The following is a 23,073-nucleotide window of genomic DNA, read 5'->3' as shown; positions in this document are numbered from 1 at the left end:
ATTATATATGAATCAAGTGGAGATTATGGAGTACCTTTACTTTGTGTTGAAATTCCATCTCTTCTCTCATTTTTTTGTGTGTTTGTTTTTCAAAAAATAGAAGTAATTATTCCTTATTAAGAGTGTGTTGTGTGTATACAACTTGTCTAACTTTCCTTTCAAAGTTATTATGACTTTTGAGTGGAGTTTTGTAATGTATCTTTATGTTAAAATTTCATCCCTTTTCCCATATGTTTGTGTGTGATTTTGCTAAAAAAGAAAAATGCAATTATTTCATGTTGCTTAAGAGTGTGTGTTGAGTAATATAAGTTGCCCCACCTTTCATTCGAAAGTTACCCTGATTTTTTAGTGAAATTTGTGGCATGTCTTTGTGTTATAATTTCATCCTTCTCTCTGCTGCATGTGTGTGTGTGTGTTTCTGAAGAGGAAAAAAAAATTACTTCTATTAGATTCACGTTAGATAAGAAAGATAAATGAATAAAAAATAACTAGTCATTGCCAAATGTCAAGAGAAGAACAAAGTTTGGTTGGAGGAAAATAGCTCTAAACCAATTTAATTCGAGCAAAACTATCTTCATAAAAAACAAAGAGAAATTTTTAAAATATATATATAATTCAATATTTTCATATTAAGGTTATAGTTGTATTTGATTCTTAAAAAAAGAAAAGAAAAAAGGGTTATAGTTGTATTTTATAGGTTTACTTTCCAATTCAACCCAAAAAAAAAGTTTACTATTTAAAACATGTGAATTTACACGTGCAAAATTTAAAAGTATGATTGCAAACGAAGGATGGTAAGGGGGTGAGGCAAGATTAAATCATGGGTCCTCTATCCCATCATTAAGGTGGGAAAAACCAATGTAGTGTGGGAACGTGGCAAGTCAGGTTTGAATGTATTTTACTAATTTTAATGAGATAGTTCCAACATTGTTAAGTTAAAAATAAAACATGAAGAGAAAAAGCAGCTATGTGAGTACCAAGTGAGAAAGATAAACAAATGTTTTGGAGATGATAATGAAATAGAAATAAAATATAAAATATAAAATAAATTATAACCAAGATATGTACCCAAAAAAAAATTTAAGGGCCTGTTTAGATTGAAGAGGGAGGAGAAGTAGAGTAGAGTTTGTTGAAAATAGACTAATTTTGAATCTATTATATTCTACTCTACTCTACTCCCCCTTCACTTTCCCTCAATTTAAACAAACCATAAATTATATATATAATTTAAATATATATTAAATAAAACATGTATACATACATTCAGGATGACACATGACAAAACTGGGTGAGACAAGCAAAACTTGTCCTTGCACTATCAGTTATTCAAGGTTAAGTAAAATACGTACGAGGTAAAGTAGGGTAGAACAAATCAAACAGGATTTCGTGTTTTTGTCATTTCAACTTTCTTTTCTTTCTTTCTTTTTTTTTTTTTTTTTTTTTTGGGAGGAAAACTTTGAAACTTCAAACGAGGAAAACACACCTTTTTAATTGACTGATTAAAAATTAATTTTTTATTTAGAAAAAAATCACAATTATTAACAACTATATTAAAAAGAGATAAACCAATTACATTTTGATAATACCTAAAAAAAATTACAGAAGATCAATATAATAGACATATTATTACTACTATTTATCTTTGGTTTTCTTCCCCCAATGTCCAACAAATTTTTACCCCTTGACATTGATCGAGGATTGAGCATGCATCGTGGCAATGGCAAGTTGGCAAATCCCCAAAATCCAAAAATGTTGGCGTGCGAGAATGAGTGTGATACGATTTGTGTATGTCGTCTTCTCTCTCTCTCGGTAACTTGCATCGCAGGTGCCAGACTGCCAGTCCACCACAGCATTTCACATCACATGAACTTGTCACCATAATTCAACGCCACCTTTTTCACTCAACGTTTTCCCTCTTCCTTCTTTCTATATATATATATATATATATATATTTTTTTTTTTTTGGGTTTTGTCGTTCGCTATTGGATGATGATGACATGATGCTTTGGGGCAACATCATTGCTCACGTGGCCTCTTTCGGTCAAACACCAAACATGTGCCAAATTATCTGATGTACACTCAACCTATAGACTCAGCTCGTTATTCTCCAATCACATAATGGCTAGTAGTATGATAATTTCTTTTTTTTCTATGAACAAAAAAATATAGCTCCCAACTTCCTTATTTCGACATTACCACAATAGCATCTTATCCACTGAATCTATACCTAAAATTGCAAGCAAGAGGAACCAATGAGCTATAATTATTATCTCAACTTTACAAAGGCACTAGTAGTATGATATTGATACATTCACCACCAACAAATTTTACGATACTTTTCAAAATAGTTAAATTGGTAAGTCTTTATTAATATTCATTTAGACCCGCCATTTGATAATTTATTATCCAACAATTATAAAATCGTTTGTAAAATGAGTGACCTTAGAAATACTAATAAATTTTATAATATAACATTTACAAACTGATGTCTCAAATTGTCAATGTCACTGATAATAAAAAAGTTTTTTTTTTTTTGAGAAATGAACACATATGCATAAGGAGAGTTTAATGAGTTTTAACATAAAAACACACCACAATAGATTCTCTTAAGAAATGTAGAACAATTACTAAACAACGTGGGACAAAAGTAATTCTAAAGATTCATATATTATATTTTTAAATTTCACTTATTACATTCATTATCATATTAATTTGTAAAATTAATAATAACTTTAACATTTTGCTTGTGTGTTAGTGAAAATAATTATAAAGTTCATATATCATGTTTTCTCCCAAAAAAAAAAAAAAAAAATCTTTGACATATCATTTTGCAAAATTTATAATAACTTAAGCATTTTCCTTATGTGTGTAGTGTGTTTCTTTAAAAAAAAAAAAAAAAAAAAAAACCTTCTATCATCTTGCTCGTGGAAATTTTGGTGTATCGAAAGTGATTGATCCACTTTAGAAGATTCTCTTGGTTATTGGATATTAACTTTATCTAATGGATGAGACCACCGTTATCCGGTGTTTCACGAACCACTGGAAATTGCCTCAAACATGTTGGCCCCTCAAAGTGTAGGGGTGTCCCACTGTCCCTTCCTTTGCTTTATATTTTGGCTTTTGGGTCATTTCCTAGGGCACCAATCACTGCGAGATCTTCTGTGGCACTTGCTTGGTATATAATTTTACAGATAAAGTCCCTTTAAAATATTACTAATAAAGTGCTTAGTGCTTAGTGAATTATTACTTGCCTTCATAGCAAAAAATATGTATACCCTCTGATTAGTTAGGAATGAATGATACTGAAGACGATTAGTTGATGGGAATGATAGTGAGTAATTATATAATACTTAATGAGTATAATAATGTCGTATTAATTAAATTTGTGATGAGACATGTAATTCATAAGAAATGAGCAAGTATGATATTATTGCACTCTTGAAATGCTTTATAATTTTTCTATTGATGTTCATGTTAAAACAATGAAAACACAAATTAATAATTATAGACAAATATGGTGGCTAAGATAACCCTGTAACTTAGTGGACATTTCCTAGTGTTTCTTACAAAAATAGTTAGGATTTAAAATCTCCTCAACTTATTATTGTAACGTGTAATTATCTAATTGCGAACCTAAAAAAAAAAAAAAAAAAAAGGGAGAGAGATAAACACAGAGATTGAGAGTTTAATAAATTCTCAAAAAGCAATTCAACATGTATTTTGTATGTTTTAACAATTTCCAATGTTAAATACCAAATGTCCTAAACCTCACTTAGTTTTACAAGTTGACGTATGAATATGATTATCCATAGTTTCTTTAATTTGTCTAATTATTAAGTTATTCTTCTCTCGCTCTCTCTCTCTCTCTCCCTCTCTCTCTCTCTTTTTGGGTGGCAAATCATTACGCTGTTCCTTGAATGATTTAATTAAGATTCTTCCCTTAACTCGATGTTAGAAGTAACGAATGGTCAGTACTCATGTGATATACATATGATATAACTAAATGACTGGGGAAAAAAAGCCTTACAAAATATGTCAGATCCTATATTTAAACCTCTATAAGAGATCTGCATCAAAGAAAAAAAAAAGTATTTTACAAATTAATATTATTGTGTTTTGACACCGTCACCATTCCATCAACAAGATTTTTAATTGCTACATTGAAAATCATAAAGTTTAGACTAAAATAAAACTGTTAGGCTTCCATCCAAAGGAAATGTTAATTCACACGTGTCATGTGCTACACAATGCGTAGGCAAGACTATATTGGATGAAAAATGTGAAACATTTAGCGCCTATTTTGGATGAAAAACCTAATTGTTTTTTTTTATTTCTTCTACACACTTTTTCCCTTCATCTAAACATACTATAAGGATTCAGTAAATGTAGCAATAGGAATTTCATCTAAACATACTATAAGGATTTAGTAAATGTAGTAATAGAAATTTTGTGGATTGAGGTTTATGTGATTTGAACGCTACCTCCTACTCCTACTCTCCCAATATCTATCTATAAAATATATTTTTTAGATTAAATTATTAAAGTGACAAACCACAGTGGATAATTTATAATTTATTAAAAAAATCAAATACACTTTCTATTAATTAGGGGTGTGCATTAAACCTACCAACCCAATAAAATTGACCCAATCCAACCCAACTTGACACCTATTGATGCCTACTTTGGCAGAAAGGCCCAATAGCAGGAAGAAGCCCAACAATATGAAAGGAAAAGAGTTAGTAAATTGGGAAGAAAGCATCATGCTCGAATGACAGGAATAATGGATTATAGGCCTATAAAATAATAAATGGGCCTTAAAGAAAGCAAGCAGGCCTAAAGGAGCCCAAAGAAAATAAGTAAACCCATGGGCATTATATGAAAAAGAAAGCAAGCAAGAATGGGTCAAAGAGACCTGAAGTAATGAATTAAGTGAGTAAGGGATTGATGGAAAACCCATGAACCCCAAAAGTAAAGGATGTGGCAATTTGGGCCGGGGAAGCCTAAGAGACTTAGCAAAGGCCCATGGGAGTAAAATGGGCCAAGGATGCCCAAAGAAAAGGAAATGGGTCAAGGATGCCCTAGAAAAGCAAATGGGCTGAGGATGCCCAAAAGAATGAGATGGGCCAAGGAAGCCCAGAAGCAATAGAATGAGTCAAGAAAGCCCAAAATAGTATGAATACTAGCCCAATGGTAATACTGGGCCATGAGAATTAAGCAAAGGGAAAGTATACAGCAAGCCCAAAATGAACCCTACAAGCGCGAGTCATACAATGACATAGCAAGAATGACAGAATGGCATGACAGAAGTGCTAGCGGGCCTACGAAAGGGGTCAAAGATGGATTAGAGAAGGAATAAGCCACAATCAAGCAAGGCCCAGCCCAGGAAGGAAGTAAAATATGAAGAACGAAGGCTCAAGAAAGCATTCACGCTACAAGAGGTCAAGAACGAGCAACAGAATGTACAGACAGGCCTTCAAGTCATGGCAAACGCATGAGCAGCAGACAAGTCATGGACACACATGGAAGTGGAGCGCACACACAAGACTTAGGCACCACCAACCTATACCCAGCCAATATAGGAAGTGGTGGGCTATGGGTCAGAGGTAAGAGAGGGTATGGTCTGGCGATAGGGAGAAAAGTAGAGCCTATTTTGGGGTTCACGCTCAAATTCTTTTGGGGGAAATGTCTTACTGGGATGACATACCACCCAAAAGAAGGAAAGATGAGTTGGAATCACTAGGTGCATGCCATGAGGGATAGTGAGAGAGAATGTCCACCCTTATCCGAATGGGGATGCCATGGTGAGCAAGCAAACAAAATAAGACTATTTGTCTGGTAATGGGATATAGCACGGCCAGCACAGGTAAGTGGTGGTGGCTAAGTAGCTAACAGACTAGTGGGTGGTCTAGAAGGACACCCACACCCAAACAAAAGCAGTTAAGAGGTAAAATAGTAAAAACACATAAAGGCAACCAATATAAAAAGGATCCCCTGCCGTGCATAGAAAAGGGGAAAAGGAACACGGAAGCAAAGAGATAACATAACAACACTGAAAAAGAAGAGAGTGGAAACAGAGTTGTAAAACTTAGAAAAGAAAGAGAGTTAGAAAGAAAAACAGAGAGTAGACAACAATGAGATAGCAGGCATGCACCAATAGGCTAATCCCTTCTCTCCCTCTAAAAGCCTACCCTCTATTAAGGATTAAGGAATTTGAGCATAAGCCATTTAGGCTCATTCTCTCAAAGTGGGTAATTTCTATGGCAGGATCTCTCTGTGAAGTTACCCACATTGAAGAAGTGGTTTCCTTCTTGGACTTAACTCCGTAAGACAACCAAGCACAGCAGAGTAACCGTTTCTTCTTTCGTTTTATTGATTAAGCATTGGTGTTATTTCCCTCTTATTATTATTATCTTATTTATATTGCTGCATTGCTTTACCTTTTATTTCATTCAATATTTTTTATGTTTTCCAAGACAGTAAGCATACGCCCTTTTATTGTTGCTATATTATATATGCCTGCCATAACCCTTTTGTAATAATTTCCATGGTAGGATCTCTCTGTGAGGTTACCCACATTGAAGAAGTGGTTTCCTTCTTGGACTTAACTCCGTAAGACAACCCAGCACAACAGAGTAACCGTTTCTTCTTTCGTTTTATTGATTAAGCATTGGTGTTATTTCCCTCTTATTATTATTATCTTATTTATATTGCTGCATTGCTTTACCTTTTATTTCATTCAATATTTTTTATGTTTTCCAAGACAGTAAGCATACTCCCTTTTATTGTTGTTATATTATATATGCCTGCCATAACCCTTTTGTAATAGTTTCCTCTGCCATGGGCATGTTACCAAAGTTTTAGCAAAGGGACCTTAATTTGCGCACAAGCCGATTTTGGGTGTGTTGCAGCCAAGCTGGTCTTGACTTTCCTACCCAGAACCTTTGGGCCATAGTGTGGTAGGAGGCAACCCTGCTCGCAGTTGCAAAAAGGCCCACCATAACACCTTAGGTTGGTTTTTGTGGGTTGGGTTTGAATTTTATTTTGAGTCTTAAATATGGTTGGATTTGGGTTGATAGTTTTTTCAACCCATCTTACCTAACCTGACCTACCATGTATATATATTTATTTTTTATATTATTCATATTTTAGTTTTTTTTTAGTTTGATTGATTTTAGTGTTTTAAGAATTAGTTTTGATGGATTTGAAAATTTGGAATATAATTTAACCTTATTATATGAATTGTAATAATTTATTAAAAAAAGTTTTTAAATAATTGATGAAATCCCAAATTTTCATGAGATATAAACATGTGTGCACGATCCATTGATCCAACCCAACACACTCAACCCATGCACACTCTACCCTAGCATTCCCTTCCAATGCTCTATTTTGTATTTTATTTATTTATTTTGCATGTTAATTTTGCAACTAAAAGCTGAAAAAAAAAAAAAAAATCCATACATTTGGTAATTTATCAGGAATTTTTCATTTTGCTATAACAAACATCTAAAAGTAAAGGTCTATTGTAGCATCATTTATATATTAAAACCATTATTTTATGCCGGCACTAGTTATTTGAATCCAAAAAAAAGAATAAAGTATGAGATGTATGGTGTATTGTTAAAATAGCAATGTAAAAATTGAATATAAAAAGAATAGTTAAATGGAGTATGTGAGGGCGTATTATTCAAAATAGTCTTTTGATGATGCAAAATGCTTTTTTTTTTTTTTTTTTTTTGGTGCATTTCCGGATGTGATTATGTGAATGCTCTTACTTGCCGTGTTATCAGTGTAATGATTTTGGTTCTTACCGATTATGATGACCTCAATTCTATCAATAGACACTAAAATTACCACTTAACACAAAATCAAAGTTTAATTTGTTTCTTTCATTAGCCATGTGCAAGCTTCTTAATGTGATTATTACTGCATTGAACGTTTGATTGTTATATGGAAGACAAACTCGTTGAAGTCTTATTCCTATCAATTTCCATGTGCAAGCTTCTTAATGTGATCATCAATGCTTCATTAAACTTTTGATTGGTATGAAAGAAAAATTCGTTGTTTATAAACGTGCATGCCACAAATTCATTATTCTTTTAACACATAATGATTTTCCGTTCATCTTTTTTTTTTTTTTGACATCAAAGATAGAAGATTTTCCGTTAATCTATATTGTTTTTAAAATGAATTTTCAATGTTTAAACTTTCATTTTGTAAGGTGTTGATGGACAGAGGTAAAATGTTTCTTTCATTATGTTATGCTACAAGTGTCAAAGTTAAATGTTTTCAGCAGATAGAAAGGCAAATAAATAGTACTATTTCACATCACGTGAATAATACGTATCTTATAATATGGGACAAAGGAAAGCCAGCAAAGAGATCCGTTTTACAATCATCAGGCACTGGTTTTAAGTGGAGGTAGCTGATAAGGCGGTTTGACCATATTATGAAAAGCCCTAGATAATTCTTCGTAAATAAAGAACATGTTAATTGTTAAGATGTCAAAATTGTGAATGATGCACAATAATAGTGTCGTACTGTGTCAATAATGGATCTATGTGAAAATGATAATACTCTGATTACAATTTGACACCTTAATATATATGTTGTGGAATTGGATGTGTTCTTAAACTTATTGAAAATTGTGGGTTTTAGAATTAGCTCAATTTGTAAAGTTTCTTATCGTTAAATAAGAAATTTAGTGTTCGGTATTTGGATCTTCTCTATTTCTATATTAAATGAAGAGTGTCTACTTAATGGTTGTGATTTAAAGTGTAGTAAACCTAGGGTCTAGATTGTGCTACATCTCCATATCACTTAGAAATTAAGAGGGTCTAAATCGGTTCGAACTAGTTTGAATCCTTACCTACACAAAAATCAATTAGTGTCTTAATTTGACGATAAATAGCAATAACCATAGAGCGGATGCCTTGAATTCTATCTTATCTTAAAAAAATACTCATTGAAAATTATTAGCTAGCAGCTACTTTGAGAGTTTAATTATTATGTTATTACACACCGAGAATAAGTAAGTCTAATAAAAATATTAGCTTCTTTATAATCGTTCACTAGTAATGTCATTCATAAAAATTAAAAAAAAAAAAAAAAAATCACAGAGCCTCATATAGATCCACGTGTCGTACATGCAATGGAGCGTGATATTTGATTAACACGTAAGGAAAAAGACAGAGGTACAAAACGCGGTATTAGTGAAATGATTGAGGCCACTCGATCGTTGCGTGGCATGTGCAGTATCAGTATGATATGAGTGAATAAATATTTACTCTCAAGTATACTCGGAAATCCGTAGGGGGGGAGAGATGATGAGAAATCAGAAATCTTTTGTGATTTCAATGTGATTAATTTCGAAAGCCAGTTTGGTGTGGAAGTGGAACATTTATCAATGTTGCTATAAGAAATACCATCATGTGTTTGTTGGAGCAATTATGGAGAGAGCAAATTTACAGTTGCTTTAGCTAGGCCAATCTTATTTTAAAGAATCTGGACCCACCTCTAATGAATGAAATGTGTTAATTGCCAAAATAATACTATACTAATAAGAAGCAATGAAATACTAATTAACATCAGCAAAAGATTAAAATTTTGGAAGCATTCGTTTGGGAAATTATATAGAGTACAAATTGAAGAAAGGTCATGTGATCATTCCAATCAATAACAAGAAAGTATTCTTTTTATTAGTGGATCATTTCAAAGAGTTCATATGGTCATTAAAATCTACAATAATTTACTTATATTGATTATTTTTTTAAGAAGAATTTACTTATATGGATTACAGAGACTACATGTATGATTCAATCAATGGATTAAATAAAATCACGTTACAATGCAACTTCATCACAACAATCAATATAGGGTTATAGTCCCTTCTGGGTCACCTGAGTGATGGGTTAATAGATGTGAATGATGTGTTAAAAACCCGAAAGTCTTAAGTTTCATCTATTATATTATCGGCTCATGATATTCTTTTTATCAATTGATCATTTCAAAGAGTTCATATAGTCATTAAAATCTACAATAATTTACTTATATTGATTTTTTTTTTTTTTAAGAAGAATTTACTTATATGGATTAGAGAGACTACAAGTATGATTCAATCAATGGATTAAATAAAATCACGTTACAATGCTGCTTTATCACAACAATCAATATAGGGTTATAGTCCCTTCTGAGTCACCTAGGTGATGGGTTAATAGATTTGAATGATGTGTTAAAAATCCAAAAATCTTAAGTTTCATCTATTATATTATTGGCTCATGGGATTCTTAGAGTATCTCAACGAGCATGGAGTGAAATAGACTAATCAAAAAACTAAGATACCACTTTTATATATATATATATATATATATATATATGTATCACAAGTCCTAAGCTCACTTCAAATTTCAAAAGCACATACATGCAAAATTTACAGAAATAATTAGTCATCTGCCTTTCGCCAATTAAAGAAATATGGTTAAAGTTAGGTTAATTTTTTTTTTTTTTTTGAGAAAAAAAGTTAGGTTAATTTATATGTGCTAATTACTTCTTCCCAGAGTGGAAGGTGTCCTAGCCAAAATTAGGAAGATTAGCTTCACGTAAACATCTGATCCTTTTCTTTTTCATTAAAAAGTTTTGAGTAAAAAAATTGTTGAATGTTAAAGGGTAAAAACTTAGATAATTGTAGGTGCAGTACAATAGCCATTACGTACTCCAGTTGAATTCAAACACTTGGTTGTATTGACCAACAAGAAACAAATAGTTTTATCTTTTTTAAGGACAATTAAATTCATGAAAACAAATAAGTGTTTGAATTCAATCGAGAAACCTAATGTACTGTACCTAAAGTATTGTATTTAAGTTTTACCTGCGATTGAAAACTTCCTTTCTTCCATTCCAATCTCCTTTTTAAACGGAAAAAAGTTGATGTCTTTGACAAATAATACATGAATAATTGAGTGTAGTCAGAAAAATTCCATTTTAACACTCTCAATATAATAAATTTTAAGAGTTCATTATCAAGTGAAGTGGGGTCAATTTGGTCGAACATTTGCCTTCAAATTGATTGTTTATTAGACACAAGATATTTTCCAATATAGACAGGAAGAAAAGACGAGGGGGAACAAATTAAATTGAAAAAAAATTAAAGAAAAAAAAAAACCAATAAAAAGAGAGCATCCTCTTGTCAAAAAATTAAGAGCAAAGAGCCAAATACATATTCATTTTCTGTGGTAGTGACACAATGGCCCATTTTTTTTCCTTTACGACTTTATCATCACAATGATGCATTTGCAGCCAGTAGTACTCTTCTCCAATGATTCAAATTTCAATGACAAAACCACCCCTATTGTAATTGCCCACCAACTTATCTCACAAATTTGCCTTTGCCAGCGGCTTAATCCAATGCACCATCCTAGCTAGATAGTACTCTTGTGCCTGTTCTCATCCATTGATACTTGCTAGCTAACCACTGATGCTGATAGATTATGTGCTGTGTTCTCTTAAATTTGACTGTGATGTACTTGGCATTTAACAAATTAACTCTTTGTTTATAATTATTTGCTATCTTTTCCTATTAACCCAACTAGCAAAATTGTTACAGCAAGAACGACAAAGATAATCCCATATAGCAGACCACGACAAAGGCTGCAAAAAATGCCATGGCTTTCAGTTTCTCAGTTTCAGCCAAGGCTATGGTTGCTATCAATGCATTGGATATTGGATAAAGGAAAAGCTTTAGGTTTGGGGTCCTTATCTTTTTGATTGACGGACAGAAATGTTGTGATTACAACTTTGATATTAATGTAAAAAAAGTTTTCAATATTCAATCAATGAATATTGAAAACTCTTATGAAAATCAATGTGTACTTAGGCAGTCAATGTTAGAGCAAATTAATATTCAATCAATGAATTCAAAGAAGATAACCATATCAACTAGTTTACTATTGATGCCTTTAAACATTTTGTATTTGAAATTGGGAAAAATTTGCTAAATAGTATAATTTTAAGAAATATTTGCTAAATAGCACATGATCAAACTTATTTATTTGTTTACCAAAAAAAAAAAAACTTATTTATTTAATTATATAGTATATTTTTGGAACTTAAGTTTGTCAAACTCGAGTTCCAAGTAAAACTCGAGTTTATCAAACTCGAGTTCTTAGCATTATGTTTGACTGGATTGCTATAATGCTTGAAATTCGAGTTTGACAAACTCGAGTTCCAAAAAAACATACTACATAACTAAATAAGTTTGACTTGATGCTTTTTTCCTAAGTATTTCCAAAATTCATGTTGCTTAGCAAAAAAGGCCTTTGAGATTGAGTAGCCTAAGTTTGTTTCAAAAAGTTCAGCCATGCAAAGTTTTGTTCTACTTGATAGGAGTTTCACATGAAGTTTGTAAAAAGGTTTTATTTCATACACAAAATTCAAAGATGATAAAAGCTTAGGGTACAAATTGATAGAAGAATTATATGCTTGAAATTATAATGTGTCCTATTTTTGTACAGTTAGTATTTCGGGCAAGTAGGTCTAATAGTGGCCCAAAATCCAGAAAGTGGATACATTAGAAAGTTGGCAAGAAAATGCCAGAGCTTGGACCACTATATATCCATCATTACAATGGAAATTATTGTCAAAACAAGATTGACAGCTTTTAAATAATCTATGCTTATTTTTGCAGTTACACACCTTTTGAATAGTGAAGAGATGATTATAATTAGTCTCTAAAAAGAACGCAACTTGAGCATTTCATACCTCACAAGGTCACATGTCCACAAATATTAATGCACTCTTCAGAAAGGGATGCTTTACAACACCCCCCCCCAAAAAAAAAAACATGCACTTTGAACATTTAAGGTATAATTATATTAACTCACCTGAAAAAGGAAAAAAGGTACAATAATATTCCGTAGTATAAACAAGTTTTTAATAATTATATTATGCATGAAAGATTATATATTTGCTCGGTACAGCTAGGCCCAAGATAAATCATGAAAACTCTATCCTCACCTTGTTCACGCATCAGAGCAATAAAAACTTGCCTGGAGCGAGAGCAAGACAAATAATGGAGGTATTTTGCCACTGCTAATTAGATAACTAAGATTCCTTGGTAGCAGAGATCAAAGTGGCAAATCTAGTAGTAAAGAAAGCAACAACTATGGAATATAGATATGTAATCTGTGGTGGAGATGCACTAAATTTAAACCAACCTTTTCTATAAGAAAAAGAAAAAGCCCAACCACTTTAGAACTTCTCTATCTCTCCACATAGTTCTATAGATGATTTAGAACTAGAACCAAAATTAATTATATTAAATTCCTTTATTGAATGGATTGTAAATCATACCTATATGTAAGCTAATTTCATTGCCTATAATTTTTCCAAATGGCCTCTTTTTTGAAATATTACATTCAAATATCTTCCATCCTTGATTTTTGCCTAGGAAGCAAGGAGCTAGATAGCTCTAGTTTTCTTTCTTAGTAATTTCTTTTCTCTTTCACTGGGAAGTATTATTTAGATAGGAAAAAAAAATTCAATGATTAGAAAAGAAAAAAAAAATGAAGAGGTGACAATGATAGTACTAAGAGCTAAAGAGACAAGTGTGTTCAAGAGATGTAAATAGAATATGCACAAAAACACATTTAAACAATATATAAATAATATGAGATAAAATCTCCTGGTGAGATAAAAAAATAAACACATTTAAACAATATATAAATAATATGAGATAAAATCTCCCGGTGAGATAAAAAAATAATGTAGGCCAAACGAAGTTTGACTTGTAACTCAATTGAAACTTCCTGGAGTTTCTAAGAGAGACGTCCACGATTTAAATCTCCCCACCCCAACCACTTAATTATAAATTTTTTTTCTTAAAAAAAACACACACACGCCGTTGTATAGAGAACATGCACCAACATTACTTTTTGGGCTTATATTACTAATTTTATACATGTGTCAAATGGGTTTTGTTGGGATCTGTGGGCCTTAGATTATTTCCTGGCAGATATGGGCTTGGGAGAACCTACAAGTTCCTGTTTCACTGGCTAGGCTGGGTTCGTTCAAGCCTTGTATTTGATCTGGGCCTACATCCAAAGCAACACTAGACTCAGGTCCTGCTTATAGTAGTATAAGGGTCTTCTCAAAGTAAAGAGAAGCCCAGAAAAACCTTATTAAAAGAGACATCATTATTACTGATGATACTTTTCTTCTTTGAAAAGGTAAAGTTCCCAGAGTGCTATCCACTGTATGTATGAAATTTGTGGAGTTAAAACTTGACAGTTTCTTCTATCACATGTGCAGAAAATACCCAAGAAAGAATAATATATATGAAGAAATTTCAAATTTGTTTGAAGAGATGCAGAAAATTTAATAATTTGCCCTTTCCGTTCAAGAATTGGGGGGACAAAATTATTCAGCGTATCCGGTGTACTCTCTTTCTCAAATGGAATTTTGAGGTTGGTTTTAGTTGCTCTTTTGCTGAAGAAAGGCTTGGAAAAGAAGCAAAGCCAAAGGATGACAAAGAAAGGTAAGCCTGTTGCCTTGAGCCTCATGAACCATAAAAAATGTACAGCAGTACAGAACTCTTCTCAAATCTATTACCATTTATATATACATAGCCGGATGGTTTACATCATAACATAGAGGCACTACATTTTAAATGAATGATAAAAAAAACGCTAACTATTACTGAGTGAAAGAAGACAGCAATCCAGTCATTCCAACCTCTCCTTGTTTTCTACTTCCTTTGTCTTTTTAAGAGCTAAATATTAGTTGCATCATACTGTAGCTTCCAGCTTCATTGGCCATGAGTCACGCTGGATATTTTATTTTCCTGACAATTTAATGGCATGTTCACTGGATATGCCAATGTGGTATAAATATGTTCTTCCATGATGGAATTCTGTTAATAATCAGATTTTGTTTTTGGAGAACAATAATTCTCTTCCAAAATCACTCACACAAAGCATATCTGATAATTATTTCCCATGCTTTTTACCTGCACTTCAAATATCACACCGTTAACCACAAATAGAGACAGGTAAAGCTAATCGAATTTTTAGAAGAGATTTAGGGCTAAGCATGAGATGGAACAACACAAGTAAAGCTATAAAAAATAAAATAAATAAAAACATAGAAAGGGTAGAATTTGTTATACAAGTACTGAATTGAAACCATGAATGTTAAAGTAGGGAAGACAAGTACTGATGTTGTTATTATTATTGTCATACCTCTTTGGAACCACGATTTTCTCACTGTTCGGCGAATGTGGCGTTCGTGTTTCTCTAGAAGTTCATCAACTCTATGTGATTGAGATAGTAAGGGTCCAGAAAACTCAACCTTGTCCCCTTGATCCCGGTAGCCCTGTTAGAAGCCCAAAATTAATCAACTAAAGATATAACGAACGTATAAATATCTATCAATTTAAGGGCACCTTTAGTCTATATATGTATTGAGAAATGAATAGCCCCATTAAAATTTAAGCATGAATCTATCAACTTGAATGAACACCTCTTTGGATTTACTTCTGATTTCAAACAATTTATTATCATACAAGTTTTGGTCCCAAAAAAGTTTGGGAATAAGGCTTTATTATTGTTGTACAAGTTCTAAGCTTGTAAATGCATATCATTTCACATTACTACTACTATTTCTTTTCGTCTTTTTTAATAAAATTTCAAATGTAGAATATGTAAAATTGGAAATCATTCTAACAAACTTACGATATTGCTTCTTTTAGCTGCCATTTCCTCTTTTTGATACTGTGCCATTGATAGTTCCTGAGAGTGGTACTCATCAGATGCGTCAAATGAATCTGGACGCTCAAACTTGCACCAATTGTTCTGCATTGCAAGCTTGGCAATCTCATATGAATCATGGCCTCTAGAATTTGTGCGGGCCCCGTGAATAACATCCCCATTTTCATGCCTTTTGGAGTCAAAATTGTTCTTTGTATGCAATGCAGTAGGCTCTACAATATTGTAAATGTGTCCCCTTGAAGTAGACCTACTGTGTGATCTTATGGATGCATCATCTTTTCTCCTTTTCGCCCATGCAAAACCACTTGATGTAGATACTTGTAAGGGGACAGAAAAAGGAATGTCACCTTGAGATGCATTCTTTACGTGGGAAGCGTCCTCAAGTTTATCAATTGATTGCTTTCGTGCTGCCACATCTACCATGGAGTTTACTTCTTTAACAATATCTCCATTGCTAACATTAATCTTATGAGAATGTTGAGTTTGGTAACTTTGGTTTGCTATTTCCTGCAAGAAAAAGGACAAGTACATCAGTAAGAAGTAGCTCCCCTTGGTAACTACACCATATATGTATATATATGTTCTACATGTGGATTCGGACACACACACGCACACACACCTCTGCTGGTGCCAATCTACAGATTCCATGGGGTTTTCTTGCAGGCTTTCTTGTCATTTCAGATCCACGAACTCTCCCACCAATCTTTTTCCTGCAAATTTCTCTGAATGTCATTGTAGTTTTGGAAAGATGACATAACACAACACTAGTACAACATATAAAGCTGGAAATTGCAGACAATTAACAGTTTAACAACAAAACTGAAATTTCTCAGCATCACTACATATTTTCCAAATCCCAAACCAGTGGTGGAACTGAATTGATTTCAGTTAATTAGGGGTTTTTTAAAAAAAAAATTAAAACAAAAATAAGCCATTTTATGGGTTTATTTATTTTTTATTTTTTTAAAGTCAAAATCTCATTAAGAATTTGAGCTTGTTTTATCACTTTTGAAAAGTAATAACAATGTTCTTTTTTTCCCTTTTTTATTAAAACTCTTGCATCTTTTTTTTTTTTTTCCTTTTCTAGGTTTTGAACCTTTAAAAGACATTGATAAAATGGGAACATTTTCTTTTTCTTTTTTAAATGAAGTTTGACATAGAAATGAAATAATAGCCTATAAGTTATGATATAAATAAATAATAAAATCCATTAAAAAATGAAAATAAGAGTAATCAAATCATTCCAGTTCAACTTCTCATGCTCAGTTTAGTTTACCATCCTCCCTTCTTACACTGGCCTTAGTTGACAACTGAGCTCAAACAGCTCCTTTTTCATGATGGGATGTCCAAACCAGTTGTGTAATTTTTCTATTCTTTTCGTTTTATTTTCCTATAAAAACATGTAAAACTTTTGACAATATAAAGAAAATGATAATCCTCACCTCCTTGCCTCCTCACGACTTTTTGCATCAATCTCTTTGCTAGGTGGGTATATTGGCAAGCTTGACGGATCGCATGCATAAGGCTTTGTTGTGAAATACTGAATATAGTATGAAGAGTATATGGCATTAGAAGAATCCTAAATGATGCAAAACAATGCTCAAGACAGTTATGAAATGTTGCTAGGCATGCTGCATTTATTTGACATTGTACCATGAAAGTGGGACAAATAAAGGATTGATAAAATACTTAATATGAGAAAAAGAAAACATGGACTACTCAAAAACTCATTGTGATGAAAAAGAATTGCAATCACTATGGACTTGATGACCATATGATGTAGAAATAATGGATTTAATAGTGTAACCTCACTTCCATGCATACCAAATAAATCTAGGCAGTCTTTTCAACCATCATATCAAATAATTAAAATGAGACAAATAATCATATTACATCGCATAACTACCTCAGATGCAAGAGCAGAGGAGGCTGTCCCTCGCTTGTATGGTTCTACGGAAAGAAGGGTTTCTAGCAAGCTTGTGGTGGTTTTCGGTAAATCTTTAAAGGTCTCCCGTAGACAACTATCATAAGGTTGCTGTGGTTTGAATAGAGTTGCATGAGGAAGTTTGGTTCTTTTCCAGTATTCCTCAGGTGGGGATCCGCAAAGCTTGAAAATTTTGTGTAATTGTTCAACCTGTAAAAGTAAAGCATAGCTATAAGAACATGAGTAGGAAACTTTAAAGTAAATATGTGAACAGCCATCATTCATAGAACTTCATTTATACATAATAGCATACTTTTATCAGTCTATATACATCTTTACATACATCTCCTACACTTTGCTTGCTCCATATGCACACATTGGGAACAGCCATATCGAATTATCCCAAATGTGCATGTTTATACCTCAACTATAATTCAAAGCAGACAATTAAAACTTCAAAAAGGAAATTTCTGTAACTTACTACGTTAAATTATGTTAATTACAGATAGCTGCCTAATTGGTGAAAGTTGTAACGTTCATTGGATAAAAATGTTACCAAAATAAAAGGATTTTTTATTATTATAAATTGAATAACTACCTACAATAACTTTCTTTAATGATAGAACTTCCCATTTTTCTATTAGGAAACATACCCATGTCTATAGTCAATTATTGGAGACCACTTGGGAGAAAAAGGATTAAAATGTCAATTTGAATGTCTGTGCCGATTTTTGGTTTCAGGCAGTGTTAAATGGCTTCTTACAATTTCAAAGTAGGTAGGAAAAAATGTGACTAATTTTATTCAAAAGTCTAAAAAGAAAGGTCTATTCTGCATGAAAAGTGATGGTAATGCAGTGAAAAATAGCATACACAGAGGTGAATACAGATATTTGAGGGTCTCACCTAGGATAACAGACCATATATATTGCTGGGAGAGGATCCTATTGACCAACTGCATTCTCAAGTACCAACAGGAAACAAGAAAATAGCTTGCTAGTGCTGACCAAAGGGGACATGCCTGGTAGCATTCTCAAAAGGAATCTTCTAGTTAAGCTTCAGTAATAAGAGTGACTTCACAAGCGCTAAAGTATGTCTAACTTCCATGTCATATAGCACATTTATGGTTTCACCCATAAAGATCTTAAAGAGGCAGGAAGTACAAGATTATAGGGATCAGTTAAAAAGAATGACTTTGAAGGTTAAACAAAGTGCTTGAAAACATTGAAGTATGTCTCACTTTCGTGACATAAACAAAGGGCATTATTTTCAAAACTTTTAGCCTATTTATTTATTTTACTTCTTTTAGTTGTTGCAATCAAAAGAGATGCTTGAAAGCACCATTTCTGGTAATATTTCTAACCATTGGAAGACTTTAACCTTGAAGTTGTCTCTAGCCCATCCACACCCTCAGATTGGTTTTACTCTCCCTTGTTTAAATTTTGCCCAGTTTGTGATTGCCATTTCTTGGAGGTAAAAATTATCCCAATTCTGATTCAACTAACATAAGTCATTTCAACTGAATCTATACTTTTCCTAATGGTATCCTTATGGTATTGCAATATTTGTAAATATTAAGACTCAGATTTATAATAAAAAAAAATGCAAAATGAGTTACTTTATTAAGCTGATTACCTCTGTTCTCCCTTGAAGGATAGGTTTTCCAAGTAATAGTTCTGCAAATACACAGCCAACACTCCAGAGATCCACAGATGCTCCATAATCAGTCGATCCCAGTAGAAGTTCAGGAGGACGGTACCATAAAGTGACAACCCGACTTGTCAGGGGTTGCCTATGCCCAGAACTAGAGAAATTTGCAAGTCCAAAATCAGCCACCTTCAGAATTCCTTCATTATTTACCAAAAGATTTGATCCTTTAATGTCCCGATGCATTACACCCCTTGAGTGACAGTGATCAAGCCCAGATAGCAACTGCTTCATGTAGCATTTAATCTACATAATAAAATCAACCTCATTTTATTCAGTATACAAGTAAATATAATGATAACACACTATGGGAATCTTTGGACACCAAATGGATAGTAAATTATTCCATTTATTTGTTCTTATACCATTTTTCTTATTCTGATTTAGCGAAGCATTAAAATGAGTTTACTTGTTTTTTCTTAGCATCATAACAAATTCAGTTCACAATTTAAGCGAATGAGCTTCATTAACATATTCAAATTTATTTAAGGTATTTCTGGTGAATGCTTGATACAATGTTATATATGTCAGAACTCAGAAGAGTTCAGTACTGCATGCATTAAATCTTCACATTCAAGAGTTTAAGGCAATCCGGGCAAACCTGTGACTCACTGAACTTGATGTCAGGGCAAGATAAGAGCCCAGTAATATCATGTTCCATGTACTCGAACACAAGGTATATGCTACACGATAATCTGGAAGTAATTAAGCCCTCAAGTTTTACAATGTTTGGATGGTCAAGCCTGCGTAGAATCAAAATTTCTCGTGCCATAAACCTAACACTCTCGGGCTCAAAATTGTCAAACCGCACCTTCTTCAGAGCAACTATCCTCCCAGTTTCCAGGTCACGTGCTCGGAACACACTGCTGTATGTACCCTGTCCGATCTACTCAAGCAGTTGAAAAAAAATCCAGTCATAATCAAAAACACACAAAATAGCAAGCAAGTAAAACAATTCAAATGAAACAGCACCAATCATAGACACCCCAATAAACCCAACATAACCTTCTTCAAAAAAATGACTTTTTCACAGCATAGAAAACATAAGTAACACATTAAAATCATTAGAATCAAAACCCCATTTCAGATTAAGCCCACTAAAGCATTTCAGAAAACTTGGAAAAGTTTTGGCTTATTGTATAAGTTACTTACCATGCATGTCACTTATTTTATAATTTCAAACAAGTAAAATCAAGCTATAAGCTTTTAATAGAAATGAATTTGAACATATAGAGTAAGTCCCAAAAATTACTACCTTTTCTAGTTTTTCATAGGCATCAGGTCGGAGAGGAACCCAGCCGTGAATGGCTTCGCCGGCGACGGCGCTGAGCCAAGCCGGCCACCCAGCTGCCACGTGTTCACCCTCCACATACTTTTGCAAGTTCCCCAATCTGAAGCTCAGTGACGACTCGTTCCCATTCGAACTCGTTCTGCCTGACTCACCCAACTCGCTCCCACTCTGCCCCAACCCCACCACAACCGACTCACCACCATTTTTGAAACTGTTACCACTACTCTTATGACCGGACTTCTTCTTCTTTGCTCCATTGCTCTCTCCAGACCCGACCCGAATCCGACCCGAATTCCCCGCCCCGAAAGCGCCCGAGTGGTCTAAAGCAGCTGGCGTCACGGAAACCGCCTGCTTGGAGCTCACGCAACCCATCTCCGCCGCTGCCCCCCACACCCACTACAACCACCACAACCACCACCACGGCGACCCAGATAGCATCCCGGGTCGACCCGTCAAATTCTTGAAGTTCAGAAAAAACCCATCTCCGAAAATGAAGGAAGAAGAAGAAGTTGGAAGTGGAAGACAAAAGCGCTTCAAAGAATTGAAAGCAGTGAAGCAAAATGAGGCTTTTTATTTATTTATATATATATATACAAACAGTCACTGAGATATTGTTATAGAAAAAGATAACCCAAGATTGTAAAAGCTTTGCTTAAAGTTTTTGTCTCTCTCTGTGTATTGTGAAAGTTTCTTTGTTCAGTTTTTGCGAGGATTGCGGAAGATAGTGGATAGAGGATTTTAATGCGGCTTTCACACAACAGAATTTTTGCGGAATCAACGGAGGATTATCAACAAGTCTTTTGTTTTTGTTTTTTCATACCAAAAAAAGTGTTTTCTTTTTTCTTTTTATTTGTTTTTGTTTCCTTTTTTGAAAATGATGGGATACCTTAATAAATGGTGCAGTGGATTTTGAAATTGTGTTTTGTTTTTATTTATTGCTTCTAGAATTCTAGTATAGTAGTAGCATGTTTTTTTTTTTTTTTTTTTGTTGCTTTCAAACCTTTTTCAAATTAAAACTACTTTGCTGTCTGTATTTTCAATGGTGGGTCGTAGGCTGAACTTTGAATGCATGTAGTGGCGGAAATGCATGGAAATCTGAGGGATTAATGGGGTTGGCAAATTGGGTTGCGCGTGAGGCGCAAGGAAGATGAAATTATTATTAATTTTGTGTGAATATTTAGACTCTGTTTGAATACTGTTTATTTTATTAAAATTAAAAATTTATTATTAAAAATATTATAAATAAAAATAAAAATTAATTAAAATAATATTGTAGGACTCATAAATAGTATTAAAAAATATAATAAAACTTATAAATAATAATAAAAATAAATTAAATAATAATATAATTTTTACTTATAATTTTTTAATTGTAAACGGAGGTTAAAGAGGATTGTGTTTTGGTTGGGTGGTTGTTGACTTAAACCACAAGTCTCTGTCTTTGTGTTTTTGAAAAAATAAAAGGAATAAAAAATTTTGAAACTTTGTTTACATTACGTGGGATTAGGGATTTGTGGGAAGTAACAAGAGAGAGAGAGACAGACTAGAGAGACCCAAATCAATTCTCAGAATGTGAAAGCAATAGCAAAAGAAAACTCAAAACCACTCACTTTTTTCTTCTTCTCCAGACTGTGTTTGGCTTTACTAGTTCCCCATTTCTGACACTTTACTTCATGACTCTTAATGGCCCCCACCATGCATTGAGTTTGATAGGGTCCACTTGAAATAATGGAGGGAAAACTGCAAAAGAATCTCTATGCTAATTTCTAAACTTGGCCTTTTAAGGACTTTTTTTCAATCCTTGTGTTGCTGGTGATAATAGACCACAGTGCCAACTATATAGCCCATTTAAATAGAAACATCTAATCTTTCTTTTTCTGATGGTGATGTAGTTGCTGCCCATAGGTTTTTTCTTTCTTTCTTAAAAGGAACACTTTTGGATGTTGGGAATTTATTTTGGGTAGAGCTTGCATGTTGATGATGGGAGTAGTACCCTTTGTCCAGGTAATTGAAAGTGTGGACCTTTAATGTCCCTGATGACTTTTTGTTGCCAACAGTTGTATTTTTAGTATTTTACTTCATCAGAAAAATTAGTAGATTAAAATCTATAGATGTACTAAAGTGTAATCATCTTTTTTTGGGTAATCGGGATTTAATTAAACAGAATTAAGAAATACAAAATACAACTATCACTACTGCTGGGAGATCTCTCTTTTGCCAAAATATCCCCGCATTAATTTCTTTCACGGTAAATGTGGTGGATATGAGCTTCCTCAAAATAATGGAGGAAGGGCCTGCAATAAAAAAATTCGAGTATCACAAGGGTGAGATGAATAAGATAAGGCATCATGATTTTGTGTCAAGCTCAATGTAGAGTCTTCTGATATTCAGAT

The 23,073-nt window shown here is 33.2% G+C and overlaps 1 protein-coding gene across 2 annotated transcripts; it reads right to left on the bottom strand.

Moving 5' to 3' along the window:
• Positions 1–14,518: 14,518 nt before the first annotated feature.
• LOC126701642 (protein IMPAIRED IN BABA-INDUCED STERILITY 1) lies at positions 14,519–21,533 on the bottom strand. Of its 2 annotated transcripts, none has more exons than XM_050399932.1 (9): positions 20,645–21,533; positions 19,991–20,275; positions 19,318–19,635; positions 17,668–17,895; positions 17,204–17,301; positions 16,381–16,471; positions 15,726–16,268; positions 15,234–15,366; positions 14,519–15,006 (listed from the first exon to the last, which is right to left on the bottom strand). In XM_050399932.1, the coding sequence occupies exons 1-9, from the start codon at positions 21,050–21,052 to the stop codon at positions 14,960–14,962; spliced, it is 2,151 nt and encodes a 716-aa protein (XP_050255889.1). In that variant the 5' UTR covers positions 21,053–21,533; the 3' UTR covers positions 14,519–14,959. The 2 variants fall into 2 exon arrangements, with proteins under 2 accessions (XP_050255889.1, XP_050255890.1); XM_050399933.1 differs by having other exon boundaries at positions 14,519–15,001; positions 20,645–21,531.
• Between the last annotated feature and the right edge of the window lie 1,540 nt (positions 21,534–23,073).

Source organism: Quercus robur, chromosome 10, assembly GCF_932294415.1.
Source record: "Quercus robur chromosome 10, dhQueRobu3.1, whole genome shotgun sequence".
In the NCBI taxonomy this organism is placed as follows: domain Eukaryota; kingdom Viridiplantae; phylum Streptophyta; class Magnoliopsida; order Fagales; family Fagaceae; genus Quercus; species Quercus robur.
The sequence above is the reverse complement of the archived record's forward strand: the minus strand, read 5'-3'. Positions and strand labels throughout refer to the sequence as shown.